The 25,066-nt window shown below is 43.9% G+C and overlaps 2 protein-coding genes across 2 annotated transcripts; both read left to right on the top strand.

Annotated features, from left to right (window-relative positions):
• The first annotated feature begins 18,776 nt into the window (after positions 1 to 18,776).
• Positions 18,777 to 20,102, top strand: LOC122196683 (uncharacterized). Its single transcript, XM_052768821.1, has 2 exons — positions 18,777 to 19,187; positions 19,297 to 20,102. The coding sequence occupies exons 1-2, from the start codon at positions 19,124 to 19,126 to the stop codon at positions 20,100 to 20,102; spliced, it is 870 nt and encodes a 289-aa protein (XP_052624781.1). The 5' UTR covers positions 18,777 to 19,123.
• Positions 20,103 to 20,142: 40 nt separating this feature from the next.
• Positions 20,143 to 22,727, top strand: LOC111898031 (uncharacterized). The gene is made up of 4 exons (XM_052768820.1): positions 20,143 to 20,646; positions 20,725 to 21,495; positions 21,582 to 21,831; positions 21,937 to 22,727. Exons 1-4 carry the CDS (start codon positions 20,143 to 20,145, stop codon positions 22,725 to 22,727), a joined length of 2,316 nt encoding a protein of 771 aa, XP_052624780.1.
• The last annotated feature ends 2,339 nt before the right edge of the window (positions 22,728 to 25,066 follow it).

The following is a 25,066-nucleotide window of genomic DNA, read 5'->3' as shown; positions in this document are numbered from 1 at the left end:
CACGAACTACTGAATATCTCTCCTTAGCACACTCAGATAACGGCTCATAGGAGCCTGCTCAGACGACACCTGCTCAGGGCTAAACATCGCCCTCTCATGAAACTTCCTGGTGATGACTGCCACAAAATCAGTACCCTACTTGAGGGTCAAGAACTCCTGAATCAACCGTTTCCTCTCCACCGGGGGAACATACTCCTCTATGAACATAGCGGTGAAGCTCTCCCAGGTCACCTCGGAAATCTCAGCCAAAGTGAAGTTCGCCGTCACGAACTTCCACCAATCCTTCGCTCCCAGGCGGAGCTGGTTCAGGGCGAACCGAACACTCAAGTGCTCTGGACAAGAGCACGTAAAGAAACATCCCTCGATGTTAGAGATCCACCTCATAACGGAAATCGGGTCCTGCGTTCCGTCGAACTCTGGTGGCTTCGTGTTGCTGAACTCCTGGAACAACAATGAGTCACCCTCTGAGGTCTGGCAGCAGCAACAGCAGCAGTAGTTGCAGCTGCAGCAGCCTCAGTCAATGCTGCGTACCGCTCATCAAAAGTCTCAATCAACGTGGTCTTGATGTCCCCAAACATCTCGGGAATCTCAGCCCGAATGGCAGTAGCAACCTCCACATGAATCAATCGACGGATCTCCTCGTCGCTGACACCACTGCTCTCAGGTGTGTGTCGAGTCCCAACCATGATGCTTCTGAAATACAAAAAAAATTATCAGAGACTCAATCGAGCATACACATACTCGATGACGCAACCCTACTTATCCTCCGTTGTCCAAAAGATTCTTACTTGGAATGCCCACTGATCCGGTGTCTCCAGTTGTACGGGCCCAATACTACTGACCACACCGCATCAGTATTCACTCCAAGTCCTCCTCCTTGGATCTTGGATTACAAGTACTCTACTCTCAAAACATCTCAGCAACAGAAATCTCCTAGGCTAAGGCATCATAAATCAGGCCAATCTAGTCCTAATATGTATACCTAGCCTACTCTAGCATGCATAACATAACATATCGCATAACACAAAGTAAGGGTACTTTTTGGGATTCACCGTTTGGGCATTGACTGATCGTACACACGGCTCTGCCCTGTTTGTCTCAAAACTCTTTTTACTCTTTATAAAAGTTTTACTTCATTATCAAAATTTTTTCCTCAAGTCCTCAGTTTGAGTTCAGATACACCCGAAGATGCATCCGAATCCCTCAAACCAAGGCTCTGATACCAACTTGTAACAGCGCAAAATTTTCAAAATAATTTTTCATTTTAAAAACATTCATTCATTCATAAATAATGTCAAACACATTGTATCAAATGATAATATCACAAAACTTTTCCCCAGAATCTCTACAAAAACTCCAATGCGTGTGTGTACGAATCATGCCGGCGCCTTCCCGCGCTCATCACTAGTTCCTGAAACACATAACACAACAACTGTAAGCATAAATGCTTAGTGAGTTCCCCAAAATACCACATACATCACATACACCACCCAAGGCTATAATACAACCCTCTGGTCAATGTGTCTCAGCGGGACCCTCCAATCCCATAGCTCGTTGGACCCTTAGGTCCGGTCATAGCTCGTTGGACCCTCCGGTCCGGTCTACATCATCATACAACAAACAAATATCACATAGCACATAATCTCATACATAACACATAAGACCCTCTAGTCATCACATAGTACCACTCTAGGTAACGTATAGTGAGAAGACTCACCTCGATGTCTTAGAAATATCTGACTTGGAAGAAGTATGATCTAGCCTCCGCCTAATCACACAAAGTAATACACTCATAAATACAACTGTACTCAACCCTAAAAGTCAACAAGGTCAACGGTCAACTTGACTCGACTCGGCGAGCGCACAAGGGCGACTTGGCGAGTCTACACGTGTCCACTGACTCTCTTAGACCCCCTATTGGCACGTCGAGCACTTCCCTGGACTCGACGAGTTCCACCTGGCATGAATCGCGCGGCCACCCCGACTCAACTCGCCGAGTCTCAAGAACAACTCGGCGAGTACCGCCCTGAACCCCAGTCCTCTAATCCCCTTCTGACTCACAGAGTTATCCCCCAACTCGGCAAGTCTACTCACAGAGTTATTCGCGTGAAACCCTCACCCTACTCGCCGAGTCTCAAGAACAACTCGGCGAGTTCAAGCCATGCACAAACTCCATTGACCTCCTGGGGTCAGATTTGTGCCCTAATCCACAGATCTGGCCTTCCCAAGCACGAAAGTCGCGTAAAGTTCGAAACTTGATGCTTATATATTAACATAATGGCATCAAAGGGTGATTTAGTCCCAAAAATGGCAACCTAAGTCCAATAACCCCAAAATGACTCTTAAAGCTCCATGGTTTAAAGTCTCTGGACCTCTTTGAGTCTAGATCCAAAGCACAAACTCGAGTGGGGACTAAATGCTCTGCATATTCTTCTTCTAAAGGTTTTAAAACCCTAACTCTATGAATCAACACCCAAAACTGGAGAAGGTCCGAAGGAATACCTTAATATGAAGCCTTTGATCTCTGAAGACACTAGATTTGCACTTCCTTCAGCTTTCTTTTGCCTTGGTAAAGTTCTCCTTCAAATTTCACCAACAAAAGATCAACAATGGCCTCTATTCTCCTCACAAGTGATCTAGGACTCTCTCTGGGGTGTGGTAGCCACAATGGATAGCCATAAGGGCCTTTAAATAGGTCTCAAACCCTGGAAATTAGGGTTTCATTAAAAAGCATGGACTCGCCGAGTCCAGCTGTGGACTTGCGTATAAATCCGCGACCATACTCGGCGAGTCTAGACGCCAACTCGTTGAGTTCCCCCACAAAACCCAAAAATAAAGGAACAAAATGTCATACCTGGGAATCCGGGTGCTACACTTCCACACTCTTACCATCCCACAATCTCATCATTAAGCCATCACTCTATTGCGTTCACTAAACTCATGCTCCATGATCCATCATGGACAGGTGTACCCACCCACCCAGACTGAGCATCACCACTCTTGATGAAAATTTTCGCAACAACGTACGTTCTCTCGATACAATTCACATTCTTGGACAATTCCCTCCCGATGACAATTAGTTGATGGGTTCCCATTGGAACAATAGATACTCGGTACTCCACTTGCCATCTCATAAACTCGAGTATCAAAATAATTCAACAACTTAGGGCATCATACTTAGATACCTCAATATACCATCTCATAATCTCACGCTCGCTTGCCTTAACCACTAATCTTCCACTCACGACGTCATACTCAGATACTGCGATACACCATCACAGAATCTCATAATGTCTTGCTATGACTATTGATCTTCCTTCTCGAACAACTCATAACCTCAAAAATACTCCACTGACAATTGGAAACACGAAGGAATCGTCAATGACTGAGAACATGTTGACGACCATCCGAAACCCCATCCTCTTACTGATCAAAACCCATGCGAAGCTACTCATACCGACTCTGAAACTAATTGATAAATCAATGGCTGCTCCTCCCAGAGTATAGATATAACAATCTATACATTGAACTGGAAAGTCCCAATAATTGAAACTGGACCTCAACACACCAACCGCCTCGAACTCAACCATTGCAACCCAGAAGAGTCCCTAACCACCATAAGACCCCTAACCCACAGCTACTAGTCGTGGATACACTCATTCTTTTCTGAACACGTACAATATGCATCATCTAGCTCTGCATCTTGCCTCGTCCACCAATAAACACAAGTCTCATATGTTCGTACTGTAAATCTCCATAACAAAATATTCTAACCACAACTTGAACATATTGTTGATCCTTTCAACAAAATACCCAGTTCTCCCCCACTCAGGGTTCAACCATCACCAATTGACATATCAACCGTCTACTCCACATACTGTTTCACCAGATACACCAAACTTGACTCTTGGAACAAACTACATAACACTTAGTGATCCTCCAAAGAAAGACCAAGCAACTCCATATATCCCGAATCTCAGATGAAATCCTCGGAACTTCCCTATGTGACTGTCTCCAGTCACCCATAATCCCGTCTGAATGCACATGCAATTATTCCGACAGTCCTAGAATAGCACTTCCTCCTTTTCTGGAAATAATGGACTATCACCCCTTCATTCTCTGAATCCTCAGTCATCACCCGACTACAAGAATCGACATAGCACGAGAGACCTCACTCTCACAGTCGATCCGCTACTTAGCCACAAAACCATCATCTCAATATACTCCTCTCGTTTTCCTGAAACAGTTGCAGGTATACAACTTACCAAACTTAAACAAGGCATACTCGAGCCCTCATTGGTCACAGTCCTCACTGATGACCCTTCCTGACATAAGAATGTAACTCAATGCTCTCATACAACAAAATACTCTTGGTGCCAATATCTCAACTCCCTGGTGCCCCATAAGGTCTTCTTTTAACCTCTAACATTAGAAAATCACTCACCCGTCCTCTCAAAATGGGAAACAAGAACATTATAATCCTTAATATAGAACTTTGACATCATAGGCCATTGCCCGACCACTCAACTCAGACTGCAATCCTCCACAATCCATCATCTCCACTCCCTATTTGAGCCTTGCGACTCCAACTGGCACCTCACCAATCAAAACCCTCGAGATCTAAACTCATATTTTCCCACCCAAGGCATAATCCATTTAAGCTCAATCGGCATGGACCTCTGGCCCCATAATCTCCCATACCCACTCCTAGTCTGAATAATCACAACCGGATAACTGATAAAGGCGAAAGCAAACTCTGCTACGAATCATGGAACCCGAACCACATTATTTCTCCTCATCCTGCTGCTTAGAACCTCCGGAATTCTCCCTGTTTCGAGTATGGCCCCTGTGCTTTCAGTAGTACGGGCCCATACTACCTGCCACATCTACACATACTTTCCACACAAATAGTTCCAAATTTACTAAGTATCTGCTCAACCTTCTCGATCACCATTCCGATTACACATGTTCTGTAGCACCCGGTTCCTGGTACGTAAATCTTATTTGAGTATTTCCTTTCTTTTAGCCTTGGACTCGGCGAGTCATAGGTCTGACTCGCCGAGTGGATGCGGGACCCGGGACACGTTTAAGTTGACGACTCGGCGAGTCCATATCCTGGACTCGGCGAGTCATAGCTGTTGGATGAAACCCTAAGTTTCAGGGGTTTGCACCCTATTTAAGCGACTTATCCGCCCCAGGCCAGCCCCCATTCTCTCCCCAGAGTTCCCAACCCCCGTTTATGCTTGTTCTTTGAAGAATTAAAGCTTTGTTGTGTGCTTTTGAAGGTTTTGAAGGAGGAAGGAAGTAGATCCAGAAGAAGGGAAGTCATCCAGGCATTATTGTGTTCTTCCAGCAGTTCCTTTGAGGTATAACCCGTTTTCCCCATGATTCTATGCTTAGTACTTCATTTAGGTCTTTCTTGGACAAATCCCCAAGCTTGTATGTGCACTGTATGTCATAATAAGATGTTTGGCCTCTAGATCTAGGCAAGATTGAGCTCCAGGAGCTCAGATCTGTTAGCTTTATGGCCCCATGTTGCTTGTTCACCCTGGATCTACCCTTTTGAGACATTTTGAGCCCTAAAATCCATATTGGTGAATATCCACACGTAAAGTTGGAAACTTTACGTGTGATTCGTGTCCTAGAAGTCCAGATCTGTGAATGTCATGGACTGGAATCAAGCAAATCTGTGTATTTAGTGGGTGCATGGCAACGACTCGGCGAGTCGTTCATATGACTCGGCGAGTCTGCGAGTTTGTCCCCTTTTCGTAGTGTCGAGTGAGCAGTGAGTCACGGGGTGTGACTCAGTGAGTCGGAAGCTGAACTCATCTATGGAGGTACTCGGCGAGTCAATGCCCTGACTCGGCGAGTTCAAGGCAATCTCCTTAGATCAAGAACAGACTCGGCGAGTTGTTCATACAACTCGGCGAGTCGCAGCATAAGTGTTCTTCGGATGAAGATGGACTCGGCGAGTTGTTCATACAACTCGGCGAGTCTTAGCATAAGTTTCCGTTGGATGAAGATGAACTCGACGAGTTGTTCATACAACTCGGCGAGTAGGATGAAGGACTTGAATATCGGTTTAGAAGGTGAACTCGTCGATTCGTCGCCTAACTCGACGAGTAGGATCGGGATTCAGGGCAATCGTTTGGGTAGGGGCTCGGCGAGTTGGAAAGCCAACTCGACGAGTCGGGTCAACTGAAAGTTGACTCTGACTTTGACTTAGGGCATGGTCAGGGGTAAAATGGTCATTTTACCCAAAGGTCAGTGAGCAGTGTTTGATTGAGTATGTTGTGGGAATTGTAGCCGGAGGATTTCCGGAGCAGCAGTAGCAGCAGTAGGCAGTCAGTTCCCGATCAGATCAGCAGCTACTTCGAGGAGAGTTACCTTCCAGTAGCGGGGGTCTACGGCCACAATGCCGGCCCACCAGTAGGAGTTATTTGTAGATGTTTGTCTCTGTGATATTCATCTAGGTATTGCCTGTGCTAGTATGATATGATGCTATGTGCTAGTGACAGTAGGGGGAGATAGTCCCCGAAGTATCCGGTCGGTAGGACCGAAAGGAAGGCCAGCACCCAGATATGCTAGGCAGTATCCGGTCGAAAGGACCGAAGGGGAGGCCAGCACCCAGATATGCTAGGCAGTATCCAGTCGGTAGGACCGAAGGGGAGGCCAGCACCCAGATATGCTAGGCAGTATCCGGTCGAAAGGACCGAAGGGGAGGCCAGCACCCAGATATGCTAGGCAATGTCCGGTCGAGAGGGCCAAAGGGGTAGGTCGGGCACCCAGATATGCCTGACAATATATGTATGTTATGAGATTATTTGGTATGTGGTACGGTGGGGGAACTCACTAAGCTTTGTGCTTATAGTTTTCAGTTTTGGTTTCAGGTACCTCGTCAGCTAGGGGAAAGGAGCCGGCGCGGTAGCAGCATGTCACACACACACTCTCTGGTTTCCGCATTTACGAGATTCTCTGGGATTTATACTCTGATATTTTGATTGGTTGTATGATTTGACTTTTAGCCACGGTTTACGTTGTATCATGGTTTGATCAAACAATGTTTTAATTATTAATGTCTTCTAAAGTAATGTTTTAAAAAGAAATTTTTTGGACGTGAAAATTGGGTCGTTACATGTTGGTATCAGAGCCCTGGTTTGAGGGATTCGGACACACCTTCGGGAGTGTCTGAACTCAAATCGAGGGATTAAAAGATTTTCTAAAGAAAAATGTTTTCTAAAATTGAGAAAAGAGTTTGAGAAAGAACGAAGTGTGTGATGTGCGCAACCGGCCGAGCTCAAGTAAGTATTCCCCAAAGTTCCCATACAAGTTTATGTTATGTTTATCAGCTTTTGTAGAACAGCATGCTAGAATAGGACTAAGGATCTAGGAGTGATGCCTTATGTGCCTGCTTTATGTGTTTCAGTTGTATGAGAGTTGCATGCTAGATATTGAGTAGACAGTAAGTAGGATAGCCTGATTAGGTTATGCCTGGTAGTATGGGCTTAGCACTAAATGCTAGCTCAGTTCCTGAAAGAAGATAGAATTAATTTAAATTGTTACCCTTATCTGAATGTTGCTTGCTTCGTGCTACGTGGGACTCTGAATAATGGGAGTTAGCCATTAGGCGAATGCGTAACGTCACATGTGATCAGGGTTGAATAATCTTAGAGTGCCGGATTTGATCCTACTGCGCAGCTCTTGTTTGAGTCCAACCGTTGTAGGGACGGGTCGGGTACTCGAAGGATTATCTGAGCCTCGTCACATGTGATGGTATTCGGGTAATGGCTAATTGACATTACAAGGAGGCCTGCAGCAGCTGAGGACTGGTTAGGGTGGAATTAGAGATTTCCCTAGGGCAAGCCTAGGATGAGTATAACAGTGATCAACAGTAGTGAAAGGGGATCTGGTGGAGTCGAGGCTTCCTTGAAGAAGGTACGGATAGATGTGGAAGGTAGTATGGGCCCGTACTACTGGAAGCAGAGGATCTGTACCCGAACCACGGAAAACCAAGATAAGACCAGGGAACTTGCAAGTAGTTGTGATCCCTCAGGAAGTATCAGTATCACTAATGATTGTATTATGTATTGCAGAATGGTGGTGCTTCGATCGAGGCCGGTAGATGGCGGTGCAGGAGAGGGGTCAGGTTCAGGATCAGGTTCCGAGTTGGTTGATGAGGGACTACGTGAGTTCATCGCGTCAGAGATCACCAGAGGCATCCTTGAGTCAACCCCCATTCTCTTTGGGTCGATCAAGGAAGGGATCATGGAGTTGATGGAGGATCGCCTTCGGGTATTCCGGAGTGATATGGCATCTAGCCAGTCGGGATCTCGCACACTGTCCTTCAAGGACTTCAGGGGTAGTGGTGTGCCGGACTTCCATGGGGTGAAGGACCCCATTGCTGCCAGGCGATGGATTGTAGACATTGAGTCTGCACAGTTGACTAGCTTCTGCCCCAAGGGGTCGAAGGTGAGGTATGCAGCGGGGTGTTTACGGGACCGAGCCCGAGATTGGTGGGAGTCAGTGGGTGACTCGTTGGGAGCCTCAGCTATCGAGGCTATGACCTGGTCGGACTTTGTGGCTAGGTTCAGGGCAGAGTTTGCGCCGGCTGTCGAGCTTCAGCAGCTGGCCAGGGAGTTTCTAGACATGAGGCAAACGACGGAGACTGTGGCGGAGATCATCGCCAAGTTCCGAGAGAGGGCTTTGTTGGTGCCCCAGTATGCTGGTGACGAGGACATGAGGAGGACTCGTTATCATGATATACTACGAGCTGACATCCGGGAGCATGTTAGCTTTTCGACTTGCCGTACCCTGGACTCCATGATTTCCAGGGCGAGGGAAAGGGAGATAGATATGGAGCACATCCGGAAACGGAAGACAGAAGAGGGTCAGTCAGTCAGGGCTTCGGGGAAGAAGCCCAAGAGGTTTGATGTGGGGCCGAAAGGCCAACATGGACGGGGACACTGCAGGAAATGCGGCAAGGCGCACGAGGGGGTATGTAGGATGGGATCATCAGGCTGCTACAAGTGCGGCAAGTCTGGGCACATCAGCAGGGATTGCACCGCTCCGGCACCAGTTATTCAGACATCAGAGTTGCTGTGTTTTCACTGCAACCAGAGGGGCCACAAGAAGGCCAATTGCCCCCAGATGATAGTTTCAGCGCCGGTGAAGGCGACAGCTCCAGCGACCCTGCAGATCACGGATGGCCGGCAGGGCAAGTCAGAGGCTCCAATGGTGAGGAGCCGAGCTTTCCAGCTAACTACCGAGGAGGCACGCGCCGCACCCGATGTGGTGACGGGTATGATTCTTTCCCTCTATCTTATTTTTATGATGTTATGTTATTTATATATGCTCCGTGTGTATATGTGTGCATTAGGATCATTCCATGTGAACGGCCTTCCAGTTTAGGTGTTGTTCGACTCGGGTGCGTCCCAATCATTTGTTTCCCTTGCGCTTAGCAAGAAGTTTCATGAGTCATCGGGTGAGTTGGATTGCCCTTTGGAGGTGGAGATTGTTGATGATCGATCGGTGCGAGCATCGATGGTATTTCGAGATTGCGTGTTGCGTTTGTTTGAGGAGCGCTACTTGGTAGATTTGGTTCCCATTCCGTTGCGTGGGAACAAGGTGATTATAGGCATGGATTGGCTGAGCCCTAATGGGGCGGTGATAGATTGCGCGCAGCAGCTAGTGCGGGTCAGGACCCCAGGCGGGGGAGAGTTAGTAATCCATGGCGAGAGGCCACTGTACGGACCCGCAATATGTTCAGCAGCGAGGGCGTGGCGCTATCTTCAGCAGGGATGCGCAGGATATGTCGCGTATGTGATGGATACCCGGGAGGCGGGTAAGGCGACAGTGAGCGAGGTTCCGGTGGTTCGAGACTTTGCAGATGTTTTCCAGGAGGAGCTTCCTGGGATACCTCCGGAGCGACAGGTGGAGTTCAGGATTGACCTTGTTCCTGGTGCGGCTCCGATAGCCAAGGCGCCGTATCGGTTGGCTCCTCCCGAGATGCAGGAGTTGTCTACGCAGCTGCGGGAGCAGCTAGACAAGGGATTTATTCGCCCGAGCAGTTCGCCCTGGGGAGCCCCGATCCTGTTTGTGAAGAAGAAGGACGGGTCATATCGGATGTGTATAGATTACCGGGAGCTGAACAAGGTAACGGTGAAGAACCGTTACCCGCTTCCGAGGATTGATGACCTCTTTGACCAGCTTCGTGGAGCATCTTGGTTCTCCAAGATTGATTTGCGTTCGGGTTATCATCAGATGAGGTTCAGGGAGGAGGATATGTAGAAGACCGCGTTTCGGACGTGCTATGGCCATTATGAGTTCGTGGTGATGCCGTTTGGGCTCACCAATGCTCCTGCCGCGTTCATGGACCTCATGAACCGCATATGCAGACCGATGCTGGATCGGTCTGTGATAGTCTTTATCGATGATATCTTCGTTTATTCCAAGACTGGGGAGGAACATGAGGAGCATCTGAGAGAGGTGTTGGAGACCCTGAGGAGGGAGAGCTTGTATGCCAAGTTCTCCAAGTGTGAGTTTTGGTTGCGCGAGGTGCAATTTCTTGGACACCTCGTCAACCAGAACGGGATTCTGGTTGATCCGGCCAAGGTCGAGGCCGTGATGAGATGGGAGGTTACGAAGTCTCCATCTGAGATTCGGAGTTTCCTGGGATTGGCAGGCTATTATCGGAGATTTATCCAGGATTTCTCCAAGATAGCCGTACCCCTGACGCGGCTGACGAAGAAAGCCGTGGTCTTTCGGTGGGAACCCGAGCAGCAGGCTGCATTTGAGACGCTGAGACAGAGACTGTGCGAGGCGTCGATCTTAGCCCTGCCAGAGGGCGTAGAGGATTTTGTGGTTTATTGTGATGCGTCCATTTCTGGGTTGGGCGTGGTACTGATGCAGAGGGGGCATGTCATTGCCTACGCTTCGAGGCAGCTCAAGCCTCACGAGGCGAACTACCCGACACACGATTTGGAGTTGGGGGCGGTGGTCTTTGCCCTCAAGATTTGGCGGCATTACCTCTACGGGGTTCGATGTACCATCTACATGGACCACAAGAGTTTGAGGTACCTTATGGATCAGCCGAATCTGAACATGAGGCAGTGTCGGTGGTTGGACGTGGTGAAGGATTATGATTGTGAGATCCTTTACCACCCGGGGAAGGCCAATGTGGTGGCCGATGCGCTTAGCCGCAAGGCGGCGCCGATCAGGGACGTTTGTATGAGGATGACTGTGGTGACTCCCTTGTTGGAGCAAATTCGGGAGGCTCAACAGGAGGCTATCAAGGAGGAGCATCGGAAGAGTGAGCGTGTTGTGGGTCAGGTTTCCTCCTTTGATTATGATAGCCGAGGACTTTTGACACTGCACCATAGGGTGTGGGTGCCGTATCACGGAGGCGTCCGCCAGATTTTGATGGAGGAGCCGAACATCAGAGGCCGCATGGCAAGATGCAGCCGTTGGACATCCCACTGTGGAAATGGGAGGACATCACGACGGACTTTATCACGAAACTTCCCAGGACCGCGCGTGGAGTGGATTCGATTTGGGTCATTGTGGATCGATTGACCAAGAGTGCTCACTTTATCCCGATTCAGGAGAGCATATCGGCTGAGAAATTGGCCGACATCTATATCAGGGAGATTGTAGCACGGCATGGGGTGCCAGTATCGGTGATCTCGGACAGGGATGTGCGTTTTACTTCCAGATTTTGGAAGAGATTCCATGATGAGTTGGGCACTCATCTGCATTTCAGCACTGCCTTTCACCCACAGACGGATGGTCAGAGCGAGCGGACCATCCAGACTCTGGAGGATATGCTGCGGGCGTGCGTGCTAGACTTCGGTGGTAGCTGGGATACCTATCTTCCCCTGGCCGAGTTCTCATACAACAATAGCTACCACGCGAGTATTGATCGTCCTTCATTTGAGTTGTTGTACGGATGAAGGTGCAGGACCCCGATATGCTGGGGTGAAGTTGGCCAGAGATTCATGGGGAGCACCGAAGTGGTGCTTAAGACGACCGAGAGGATTCAGCAGGTCCGGAGCAGGCTTCAGACTGCTCAGAGTCGGCAGAAAAGTTACGCCGATAAGCGTCGATCCGACTTGGAATTTCAAGTTGGGGATATGGTTCTCCTGAAGGTGTCGCCTTGGAAAGGCGTCATCCGATTCAGGAAGCGGGGCAAGTTGGTCCCGAGATTCATCGGACCGTTCAGGGTTGTAGCCCAGGTGGGCAAGGTGGCGTATAGGTTGGATCTGCCAGCCGAGCTCATCCAGATCCACAACACTTTCCATGTTTCCCAGCTGCGAAAGTGCCTAATGGACGATTCGGCGGTTGTGACGTTAGAGGACATTCAGGTTGATGACAGCCTGAATTACATTGAGCGCCCAGTCGCAATCCTCGACAGGAAGTCGAAGGATTTGAGGAACAAGAGGGTGGAGCTAGTGAAGGTGCAATCGCAGCACCGCAAGGGTTCGGAATGGACTTGGGAGCCGGTGGACGAGATGATGGAGCATTATCCCGAGCTATTTCAGGATCGAGCAGCAGACTTCGAAGTCTAAAATAAGTGGGGGAGATTTGTAGCACCCGGTTCCTGGTACGTAAATCTTATTTGAGTATTTCCTTTCTTTTAGCCTTGGACTCGGCGAGTCATAGGTCCGACTCGCCGAGTGGATGCGGGACCCGGGACACGTTTAAGTTGACGACTCGACGAGTCCATATCCTGGACTCGGCGAGTCACAGCTTTTGGATGAAACCCTAAGTTTCAGGGGTTTGCACCCTATTTAAGCGACTTATCCGCCCCAGGCCAGCCCCCATTCTCTCCCCAGAGCTCCCAACCCCCGTTTATGCTTGTTCTTTGAAGAATTGAAGCTTTGTTGTGTGCTTTTGAAGGTTTTGAAGGAGGAAGGAAGTAGATCCAGAAGAAGGGAAGCCATCCAGGCATTATTGTGTTCTTCCAGCAGTTCCTTTGAGGTATGACCCGTTTTCCCCATGATTCTATGCTTAGTACTTCATTTAGGTCTTTCTTGGACAAATCCCCAAGCTTGTATGTGCATTGTATGTCGTAATAAGATGTTTGGCCTCTAGATCTAGGCAAGATTGAGCTCCAGGAGCTCAGATCTGTTAGCTTTATGGCCCCATGTTGCTTGTTCACCCTGGATCTACCCTTTTGAGACATTTTGAGCCCTAAAATCCATATTGGTGAATATCCACACGTAAAGTTGGAAACTTTACGTGTGATTCGTGTCCTAGAAGTCCAGATCTGTGAATGGCATGGATTGGAATCGAGCAAATCTGTGTATTTAGTGGGTGCATGGCAACGACTCGGCGAGTCTGCTCGCGAGTCTGCGAGTTTGTCCCCTTTTCGTAGTGTCGAGTGAGCAGTGAGTCACGGGGTGTGACTCAGTGAGTCGGAAACTGAACTCATCTATGGAGGTACTCGGCGAGTCAATGCCCTGACTCGGTGAGTTCAAGGCAATCTCCTTAGATCAAGAACAGACTCGGCGAGTTGTTCATACAACTCGGCGAGTCGCAGCATAAGTGTTCTTCGGATGAAGATGGACTCGGCGAGTTGTTCATACAACTCGGCGAGTCTTAGCATAAGTTTCCGTTGGATGAAGATGAACTCGACGAGTTGTTCATACAACTAGGCGAGTAGGATGAAGGACTTGAATATCGGTTTAGAAGGTGAACTCGTCGAGTCGTCGCCTAACTCGACGAGTAGGATCGGGATTCAGGGCAATCGTTTGGGTAGGGACTCGGTGAGTTGGAAAGCCAACTCAGCGAGTCGGGTCAACTGAAAGTTGACTCTGACTTTGACTTAGGGCATGGTCAGGGGTAAAATGGTCATTTTACCTAAAGGTCAGTGAGCAGTGTTTGATTGAGTATGTTGTGGGAATTGCAGCCGGAGGATTTCCGGAGCAGCAGTAGCAACAGTAGGCAGTTAGTTCCCGATCAGATCAGCAGCTACTTCGAGGTGAGTTACCTTCCAGTAGCGGGGGTCTACGGCCACAATGCCGGCCCACCGGTAGGAGTTATTTGTAGATGTTTGTCTCTGTGATATTCATCTAGGTATTGCCTGTGCTAGTATGATATGATGCTATGTGCTAGTGACAGTAGGGGGAGATAGTCCCCGAAGTATCTGGTCGGTAGGACTGAAGGGGAGGCCAGCACCCAGATATGCTAGGCAGTATCTGGTCGAAAGGAACGAAGGGGAGGCCAGCACCCAGATATGCTAGGCAGTATCCGGTCGGTAGGACCGAAGGGGAGGCCAGCACCTAGATATGCTAGGCAGCATCCGGTCGAAAGGACCGAAGGGGAGGCCAGCACCCAAATATGCTAGGCAATGTCCGGTCGAGAGGGCCAAAGGGGTAGGTCGGGCACCCAGATATGTCTGACAATATATGTATGTTATGAGATTATTTGGTATGTGGTACGGTGGGGGAACTCACTAAGCTTTGTGCTTATAGTTTTCAGTTTTGGTTTCAGGTACCTCCTCAGCTAGGGGAAAGGAGCCGGCGCGGTAGCAGCATGTCACACACACACTCTCTGGTTTCCGCATTTACGAGATTCTCTGGGATTTATACTCTGATATTTTGATTGGTTGTATGATTTGACTTTTAGCCACGGTTTACATTGTATCATGGTTTGATCAAACAATGTTTTAATTATTAATGTCTTCTAAAGTAATGTTTTAAAACGAAATTTTTTGGACATGAAAATTGGGTCGTTACATGTTCGCTCTTTAGCGAATACTCACCGCTAAACAGCGTACTCCTCGGACTAGAATTACTCCCTAGGTTCTCACACTTCTCTGTTATCAGCTGCTGAAGAACTCTTTGTGATGCCAACCATCTACCTCCTGAATATCGTCATATTCACTTAATAAGTGACTCGCATCATTCAAGAGTTCCACAAAGCACAAAGCAAGCAGCATTCAGGCATCGAGTAACCAACACATGAAACTACTCTGGCATACCACTCCACTCGTTCTTTTCATAACTCAAAAGGCATCCCCTAGGCTAAGGCATCATGAATCAGACAACTCTAGCCCTAATTTCTGAAATACCTAGCCTATCCTCTAGCATGAAACTCTAATATCTCATAATATTAATAAACAATGGTATTTTGGAAAATCACCGTTCGGGCTTTGGCTGATTGTATACACTGCTCCATCTCGTTTTCTCTTTAACACTCTTACTCGTTTTATAAAACTCATTTCTATTTAGAATTTTTTTTTTCAAATCCTTAGTTTGAGTTCAAACATACCCAAGAGCACATCCGAATCCCTCAAACCAAGGCTCTGATACCAACTTGTAACACCGTAAATTTTCATATAAAATTTTCATTCTTAAAATCACATAAATATCATCAACACATCTCACAAAATCTCAATATATCAATTATCAAAAACACGTGTTCATAATTATTGAATAAAATCCAGGATCCTCGAACACAACTCCATCTCGTATGTACAATCAAGTCGGCGCCTTCCCGTGATCCTAAGAAGTACTTGAAACACATAACACATAACACGGTAAACACAAAGCTTAGTGAGTTCCCCAAAATACCACACATATCTCATTAGCATGTCATGGCTATGCTTAAATACGACCCTCCATTAAATGTGTCTCATTGGAACCCTCCGATCCCACAACATGGGTGGACCCTCTGGTCCTATCCCAACAATGCACATGATAATTCACAAGACAAATCACAAGACAGAACGCATGATATCACATATCTCACTTTAAGCACATAAGATTAACACATAACACATTATAAACAAATAAGACCCTCCGGTCGATAATGTACTAAGACCCTCCGGTCTATATGTACTGAGACCCTCTGGTCAATAATGTACTAAGACCTTCCGGTCAATAGTGCAATTAAGACCCTCCAGTCAATAACACGAATAAGACCCTCTGGTCACACACAAATCAGCACACATGTAAGTATAATGAGAAGACTCACCTCGGATTGCGAACAGATCCTATAAATGTTGTTGTTGTTGTACTCCGACTTTTAACACTGAGCCAAACCCACAATTAACCCCATTAGGATCTAAGACCAAACCTTCACATATTAGGTCTAAATATGGTCCACTAATCCAGTCTATAAATAACCCAAGCCCAATGGGCCTACCCAGGCCCAATACCAAATGGGTCCACAAAAGTCCAATAATGGCCCAACTATGGCCTAATTTTCCAAATTGGGCCCAAACCCTCATACAGGCCTTACCCTAAAACCCATCAAAATATTATAGTCCACATGATTGCTCTTGGATGGTCCATCAATAGCCCAATCACCAAAGCCCAATAGAAAGGCCCAACTCAAGGCCCAAACATAATTAGGGTTTTCACATAAAATGACGATTAGGGTTAAGTGTTTCTCACTTAACCCATTAAGTCTATTTTTTCCACTAAGCCATCATACAACGGAATCGACATGAGTCATAACTTCAGTCCACTGGTCCAAACGCGGGTCCCAATAGGCCCAAACCAACAAAACCAAAATTTAGGGTTTTCTAAACCCTAATTAGGGTTTCTAGCCCAATAACCATCCAACTAGTCCAGATCAAGCATTTGGGATGATTAGGGTTCACTATGCCAAGCATCACCCACTACCACCTCAGGTAGTGGTGGTCAGTGGTAACTCACAGTGGTGTTGGTGGTTTTTACCTCAATCCCTCCACCAAAAAATGCTAATACAAGTCCTATTCCACAAGACATACTCATAACATCACAACAAATACACACAGCCACCACCATATGGCAGCTGGTGGTGGTGACGCAGCGGCAGGAGGCGGCAACCACCATGGTTGGCAGCGATGGTGGGTTTTTCACGCCAAACTCACCTGTATAATCCTCTTGAACATAGAAATCAAAAAAGTATATTCGAATATGTAACTGTACAGCCCCTGAGCCTCACAAATCTCTTCAAATTAAGTCCCAATAATTTACCAACTTCTAAAATTGTATCAATTGGCTCCTCAACACCGACACCCCGCTAAATATTATTTACTTCAGGATTATTATTCATATTAACCCTTATCTATTTATTTATTTAATATACAAGATGTTACATAGTGGTAGGAAGTGTGGCGATGATGTGGCACCCACCACTATAAGACGATGTGGTATGGGTCATGGCATTCTCGTTATTGTCGATGTGGACTAGCCTTAACAGCAGGGTAACGGGGGGAACACCACCCCCATTCTAATTTCTTCTCGTTGCGTCATTTCCCGTGTTCATTAAAACTTGGCAAAACGTGTAATTTTGAATAAATGGACCGTTTTAACAATGGTCAAAAGGTTAAAAAAAAATTAGCTTTAAACCTTGTATAATTATAACTTTCATTTCATTGTATACATATTTCTTTCTCTCTTTCTCTTATATTTTATAAAAGATTGTATAGTTTCTTCTCAATCCAAAAATGGATCAAAACCCAAACATCCCCTCTCCATCATCAAACCCAAACAAACAACAAAACACAACCTCGTCTCTCGGATTTGCAAGTTATGAAAATTATTTCAACCTTTTATCGTCTCAAGGATCACCAAAAATCCTATACCAAGGCATCATTTTCAATCCTACTTCACCACCATTGCAATTTCCCAACTCACCTTACCTTCAACAAAATCTAATTGGTCAAAACCCAAATTTACAACAAAATCTTTTCCCTACTTTTGCTTCGATGCAACAAACAACCAACCAACCATCACCTACAACACAACCATCGGTTGAAGTGGAAGCGAGAGGTAGTAAGAGAGGGAAGGGGAAAGGAAAATCGATAGCAGTTGAAACAGAAAATGCAGACGTTCCATAATGGTGGACACCGAAGGAGGAATACGCTTTGACGGCAACTTGGTGTGCTACTTCAAAAGATGAACTCCGCTGAAATGGAATGAAGAAATGAGCTTATTGGGGGGCGGTGCGCGACAAGTTTCATGATATTTGAAGAAAAATTTGTATCGCAACAATGATATGTTGAGCAGCAAAGGGAGCCAAATAACCAAGCGGTGCAGCAAATTCAACGGTATTTACAATCGTCTTGAGGTGCAACAGCAAACCGAAACCAATGACTTTGATTTGTTCAAATCTACAAAAGAACAATATCGGGTCGAAATGAGACATGTTTTCGAGTTTGAAATCATGGGAGTTGTTGCGAGCGGGTCCAAAGTGGAATAAAACGCCTACGTTGTCGGAGATTCAATCCAAAAGGTCTCGCAATTCGAGCTCGGTCGCCATGTCGGACACACGGATTAACATCGACCTAAACGACGCCGACGATGAGATCCCGGATGATATCCAAGAGATATCCCCCCACGATGATCGCCCGGACGCGATAAAGCGAGGAGCGCTGCTAGACATGCGGAGGAGGTGGATGTGAAAGCAAAAGAGGCGGCGGAAATGAGAGCGAAAATCGACGAACACAATTTATTAATAAAAGAAAAAATGACTTGAAACGTCGTCATTTGGAGTTCCTAGAAAGTCAGGCACGAGAGAAGTAAGAAGAAAAAGATAGAGAACTAATGACACAACAATTGTCAATTCTTCGGAGTAGTGAGGAAGGTTTGACGCCTCAAGATCTAGCGGTGCTACAAGCCATGAATGATCAAATTAGGAAAAAGTATTTGGGTTAATTAGGATTTTAGGAGTAATTTGAATGGTATTTTAGTTATGATTTAAGGTTTAAAATTATGTTTTTTTAATTGTAATCGTAATTTTAGATTGACAAAATTGCAAAAATGGTCCCTGTGGTATGCAAAATTTTGGGGTTTTAGTCCAAACCACGAGTTTTTTGGAACCATAGTCCTTTTGGAGTGGTTTCTATGTGGTTTTGGTCCCTGGACTTAACTCCCGTTAAATTGGAACTGTTAAGCCCCCTCACGTGCCTCACACATGAGGGTAATTTCGTCATTTCATATGTCAGGGACCATTTTTGCATAAACGTTTTTTTGGATTAATTGACATTTACCCCTCATTTACTTTCCCCAACACTCGTCAACTCCCCAACTCCCTCCTTGCTTCTGCTCCATTGAACCTGCAAAAAACCCTCGTTGCTTATCCAAACAAGATAATCGACACTACACATATAAGGGCATACGTTTAATACGAAATGGTGTTCGTAATGTGGCATATCAGACCAAAACACGAAGTTGTTGATGTATCAACTGTATATGGTAAGCTGCTCTGTTTTCTTTAACTTTTATACTTTGCATTTTCTTATTGATTTAGAACAAAAAAATGCAAAATTTTAACTTTGTTAATATGTACAATTTTGATTTTTAGCTGGTGCACCCACATGGTTTAGTATTAAGCTTCATCACGGTGGGAAATTTACTAAATTACCTGATATAAAGTACATTGGAGGTGAAGTGCGTTATGTTGATTATGTGGACATTGATCAGTTTTCTGTGCATGAACTTGATGCCATAATGCTTGACCTAGGTTACCCAGACCCACGGAATTTTGAATTCGCTGATGAATCCCCAGTTATATACTACCATTTTAGGATACCCAATGGTGACTTTCAATTTGGTCTTAGAGCTTTAGGGAATGATCAGGATGTGATCAACCTTTCTAAATACATTGCACATAACAAGCTGATTGAGGTGTACACAGAGCATGGAAAGACAAATTTATTGACTTACTTCATGTCACCAAATGCAAAGGGTAAAGTTGTCATTGAGGAATTACCAGAAAATGATGATCAAGGGGCTGAAGTTGAGGGTCAAGTTCATGTAGATTCTCCAATGAAAAATGTAAACCATGGTAATGGTGAGCCTATTGGTGAGTTCATGTCTCTGATTCTTTTTGGGAGTAAGAATGATAGTTTCTCACCAGAGTATAGAAGGGGTAGGGTTGGGAATTCCAAAATAGGTGAAAGTTCTTGTAGCAAGAGGCTTAATTTAGATTATATTGATGAGCTTGTTCACATTTCAAAGGAAAAGAATGATGATCAGGATGGTTCAACTAATGTTCAGGAGGCAGCAACTTGTGTTCATATTGATGAGATGGATGGTGTTAGGGAGGCTGCAAATGTTGTTCAAGAGGCATCAACTATTGATGAAGAAGGCTACAACACCCCCTGTTAATAATGCTGATGAACAATTGAATGAGTTATTTGATAACCTTATGGAAAATTTGATTGGGAGTGATGATGATAATGCAGAGTATGAAGGGGATGGAGAATATGAAGAGGGTAATCAAGAGTATGAAGAGGATGATGAATCTCAAGAAAGTGATCCAAATTTTGAAGAGTATGATGAATCTGAAAATAGTGATCCAGAGTATGAAGAAGATGAGAGACAAATAGAAGATGGAGATCGTATGGATGACATAATGGATGTTGACAACAATATACAGGATGTGGATGTGGACATGGGAGACTTCACTCTCAATGTTGAAAGTGATGTGGAAGGTTCTTGTGTAAATGTTGTTCATGGGCATGAACCTGAAGATATGGAAGTGATTAACAATGAGGAATTTGAATCTTTGGATGAAGGATTCGACCAAGATAGAGAGAGAAGAGCTCTTATCAAGAATTTGAGAAAAGAAAAAAGGTGCAGTCTTGGGGCAGTACATAAACAATCTTTTTCAGTTGGAGATAAATTTAATAGTAAAAAAGAATTAAAGGAGGCAATTGATCTGCATGCACTAGAATCAAGAAGGAATCTTTTCTTTAAAAAAAATGACAATGTAAGGCTTAGGGCATAGTGTAGAGGTGTTGTACCTGTCACCAATAAAGGCCAAGTGGGTAGTCAAGCTACCACTTCAAAAAGAAAGGGTAAAGAATTAAAGACACAAAAAGTAACATGTGGTTGGTACATTCATGCATCTAGGTCAAATCCTGAATCCGACTGGTTGATAAGGACCTTAAACCAAACTCACACATGTTTGCAAACAAGGAAACTCAGGGCTTGTACTGCTTCTTTAATCAGCAAGAAAATCTTTGATCAAGTTGAGGCGAATCCAGATATACCTTTGAGAGCCATACAAGATCACTTTCAAAATACCTACCAAGTAGGTGTTAGTATGGACAAGGTGTTCAGGGCAAAGGATAAGGCAAGAAAGCATATAACTGGGGACTACACAAAGCAGTATGAACTGTTGAGGGACTATGTTCTCGAACTTCAAGCCACCAACCCAGACACCACAGTGAAAATAGATGTATGTTCTGAGCCTAACCCTGATTCCCCAACTAGGCAGTTTAGAAGAATTTATGTGTGCTTGGGTCCACTGAAAAAAGGGTTCAAGGCATGCCTTAGGGACTTATTAGGTTTTGATGGTGCCTTCATGAAAGGACCATTCCCTGGGCAAGTCCTTTCAGCAGTTGGTCTTGATTCCAATAATGGAATTTACCCATTAGCATATGGGATTGTTGAGTCTGAAAACACAGAAAGCTGGAAATGGTTTTTAGATAACCTTGGGGATGACTTGGACCTTGGAAGAAACTCAAATTTTACTTTCATAAGTAACAGGCAAAAGGTAAAGTTGGAAGTAGTTTTTATACATTTGGTCATTTAAAGTGTGGTTGTAAGTTAATTCTAATGATTGACAATTAATTTTTGCAGGGTTTACATACTGCAGTTGAGCAAATTTTTCCCAATGCTGAGCATAGATATTGTATCAGACATATTCATGACAATATGAGGAAAAGATGGAGGCAAACAGAGTACAGGGACCACTTATGGAGGTGTGCATCAGCTACCACCATTCCTGAGTTTGAACATTTGATGAAGGAGTTTAGTCAGTATGATAAGGAGGCATGCGAATGGTTGAAGCAAATTCCTCCTAAACATTGGGCAAGGAGTCATTTTTCAGGTAAATCTGTATATTCCAATTTGGTCCTTATGTCTTTCACTTAGTGAACTGTTTTACTTGTATGTGAATTGTATTAAATGTTTTTTAGTGGTAATTTACACACAGGAAGAGCAGTTTCTGATGTGTTGATATCAAATATGTGTGAAGTGTTTAATGGGAAGATAGAGAAAGGAAGGGATAAACCTGTCATTGGATGTTTAGAATTCATAAGGGAGTATCTAATGAAGAGGATATGCAATGTCATGAAGGAAATGAAAAAGGCTAAAGGTCCACTAACACCCACAGCAACAGACATCCTAACTGCAAGAAAAAAAACAGTTGCTTCACAATACATTGCTAGGTGGAATGGGGGAGACAAGTATCAAGTCACAGGAGCTTTGCAAGATCAACATGTGGTTGATGTTAGGAACAAAACATGCACTTGCAGAAAATGGGAATTAATTGGAATTCCATGCAGACATGCAATTGCAACTCTGAATGAGATGAGTAAAGACCCAGAGGCTGAGCTTGACATTTACAAATGGGTTCACAAGGTGTATTTTCTAGAGACATGGAAAAAGGCTTATTCTTTTAAGGTGGAGCCAATTAAGGGTAGATCCATGTGGCCCAAAAGTGAATGTCCCACAAAGCTAATCCCTCATCCACATCGCACTCAGGTGGGAAGGCCTAAGAAAAAGAGAAGACAAAGTGAGGGTGAAAGGTTAAGCAAAAAGCAGAAGGGAAGTCAAGGTGATGGAGTGAATGTTGCACAAGAAGGAGGTTCCCAAAAACCAACAAATGATGGAGTGCAGAAGCTATCAAGGAAGCATATCAATGTTACTTGTAGCAAATGCAAGAACAAGGGACACAACTCTAGGACCTGTAAAGGGCAAGGTGGGAATCAATCCAACAAGTAATGTGTCATGCATGCATGGAGTTTTCTGTGATTTTGGTTGGTTATGAAAACTTGGTTGTTATGTTTACAATATTTTGTTGAAAATTTTTGGTTGGTTGTTATGAAAACTTGGTTGTTATCTTAGGTATGGTAATGTGTCCCTTTTGGTAATGTTTAGAATCTTTGGTTGTTATGTTTAGAAACTTTGGTTGTTATATTACAAATCTTAATGAAATGTGCATTTTGGTTATGTACAATTGGTTCTAATATATATATTTTGGTAACACATTCATACCATTTCTATTCATATGTTAATTCTTATACATTCATACCATTTTGGTAAAACATTCATTACACTTGCATCATAAAATTGTACATATATCATTATCATTATAAGTCACTACAAACTTGATCACATAAAATTACAACAAAATGACCAAAACACCCTTCAGAGTATACCCCTACACAAACCAAATATAAAAGAATACAATCACAAAGAAAAACCAACTTCCAAATATGTACATTTTCAGCTTCAAATTATCATCCTTCAATGCTCTGACATTTGCCACCAAAATGTTGTTCTTGCATATCAGTCCATTGCATTGATCCTGTAGCATGTTCATACCTCTAACCAACTCATTGCACCGTTCCTGCACTGAATTCAAATTTCTTAGCAGATCAGGTATGATGGCTTTAGACCTAGCACGCATTGGGGGATCAATCCACCCAATAAACCCACAAACGGAATCATTCATAGGGCATGCAAAAAATCTCCTTCCTGGATTCAGAGGGGTCCAAGACATTTTCACCACAACAACTTTTCCATAAAAACATAGCACCATTTTTGTTGTAGCAGAGCTCAAGAAGAAGAAGGGTAGAAGAAAAGAGACGTTGGGGAAGAAGATCGCAGGAAGTGGGGGTATTTAAAAGGAATTAATCCAAAAAAATGTTTATGCAAAAATGGTCCCTGACATATGAAATGACAAAATTACCCTCACGTGTGAGGCACGTGAGGGGGCTTAACAGTTCCAACTTAACGGGAGTTAAGTCCAGGGACCAAAACCACATAGAAACCACTCCAAAAGGACTATGGTTCTAAAAAACTCGTGGTTTGGACTAAAACCCCAAAAAGTTTGCATACCACAGGGACCATTTTTGCAATTTTGTCTTTTAGATTTTAAATATTATGTCTTTTTTTTTGTTTTTAAAATTTTATGTTTTATAAAAAGGGAAAAAAACGAATAAGAAAAAAAATGAATAATTAAAAAAAAAACCAAATTTGAAAAATAAAATAAAAAATAAAACATATTTATTCTCAAAAAATTGGTGTTGCATCTTGTTGCCCATTTCCCCACTTGGTGTTATAACATCATTTGTTTATGTGACATATGATGTGACACAACTTGGTGTTGCATCTTTTTGCCAACACTCAATACTTTAATGGTCAGCGATGAATATAAACGGATGGCCTAATAAAAATCCATCACAATCATATCCAATCCCAAGACTCTCGTCGAAACCAAACATAAGCTCAATAATTTTTTCTTTTATCTTTTAGAATGTTACATGTAATCTCCATATCCAAAAATGACATGTCCACAGTCTATTATTATTAGTTAACTTGGTTACCAATAATAACTCAATAATGTCAACAAACATAACGGTGAACTAAAATTAGATTAAATAGATTTTTTATTCGGATCATATTTTTTAGGATTTTAGGTAGAAAGATATCGGATTTCATATCAAATTGTATTTATTCATATGTTTTTGGATATTTGATAAAAATAATAGATTTTTTTTTTCAAATAAAGGAATCCCACCCCCAAATCCAGTCCCAAGATCATTAGGTATCTAATTTGAATCCATTGGATCACATTATCAGGATTATATATTTTATAACTAGCTACAAATAAAAATTCTAAATTGGATCCGATTTACATTTTTTTTTCTGAAAAAAAAAAACGGTTTCGTTTTTGCACCACTAACGCGACACATATCAATATCTTCACACCATTTAGTAAAAATCAGCAATATCTTCATGAGTTTTTTACTAAGACATGGTGGTCTAGTAACATACTTTCCAAAACATTGTAATTCTATACTTATTTACTATATAACTTGCCCTAAAAAAATTATAAACCTTGTTTTAATTAGTTTACAATCTCCTTTTTACGTTTAATTTTACAAATTTTATTTTACTATGTTTTAGGTTTCTGAAGGACTTTAACGAAGACCAAAAAAAAAGAGCTATACAAACAAAGAAAAATACTACTCAAATATGACAAGCCCCAAATGACAACCTGATATAACCTACAAAATATTAAAACAAAATCCAAACTATACACATCCATATCCCAT

Source organism: Lactuca sativa, chromosome 2 (assembly GCF_002870075.4).
Source record: "Lactuca sativa cultivar Salinas chromosome 2, Lsat_Salinas_v11, whole genome shotgun sequence".
In the NCBI taxonomy this organism is placed as follows: Eukaryota; Viridiplantae; Streptophyta; class Magnoliopsida; order Asterales; family Asteraceae; genus Lactuca; species Lactuca sativa.
Note: the sequence above shows the minus strand (reverse complement) of the source record. Positions and strands in the feature narration are given on the sequence as shown.

Excerpts from the sequence above, each read along its gene's own strand:
- LOC111898031 (XM_052768820.1), top strand. The coding sequence starts at position 20,143 with ATGGAAAATTTGATTGGGAGTGATGATGATAATGCAGAGTATGAAGGG. Across the intron at positions 20,647-20,724 it reads GTAAAAAAGAATTAAAGGAG|TGTAGAGGTGTTGTACCTGT; the intron begins GCAATTGATCTG and ends CTTAGGGCATAG. Across the intron at positions 21,496-21,581 it reads TCATAAGTAACAGGCAAAAG|GGTTTACATACTGCAGTTGA; the intron begins GTAAAGTTGGAA and ends TAATTTTTGCAG.
- LOC122196683 (XM_052768821.1), top strand. The coding sequence starts at position 19,124 with ATGGTGTTCGTAATGTGGCATATCAGACCAAAACACGAAGTTGTTGAT. Across the intron at positions 19,188-19,296 it reads TGATGTATCAACTGTATATG|CTGGTGCACCCACATGGTTT; the intron begins GTAAGCTGCTCT and ends TTTGATTTTTAG.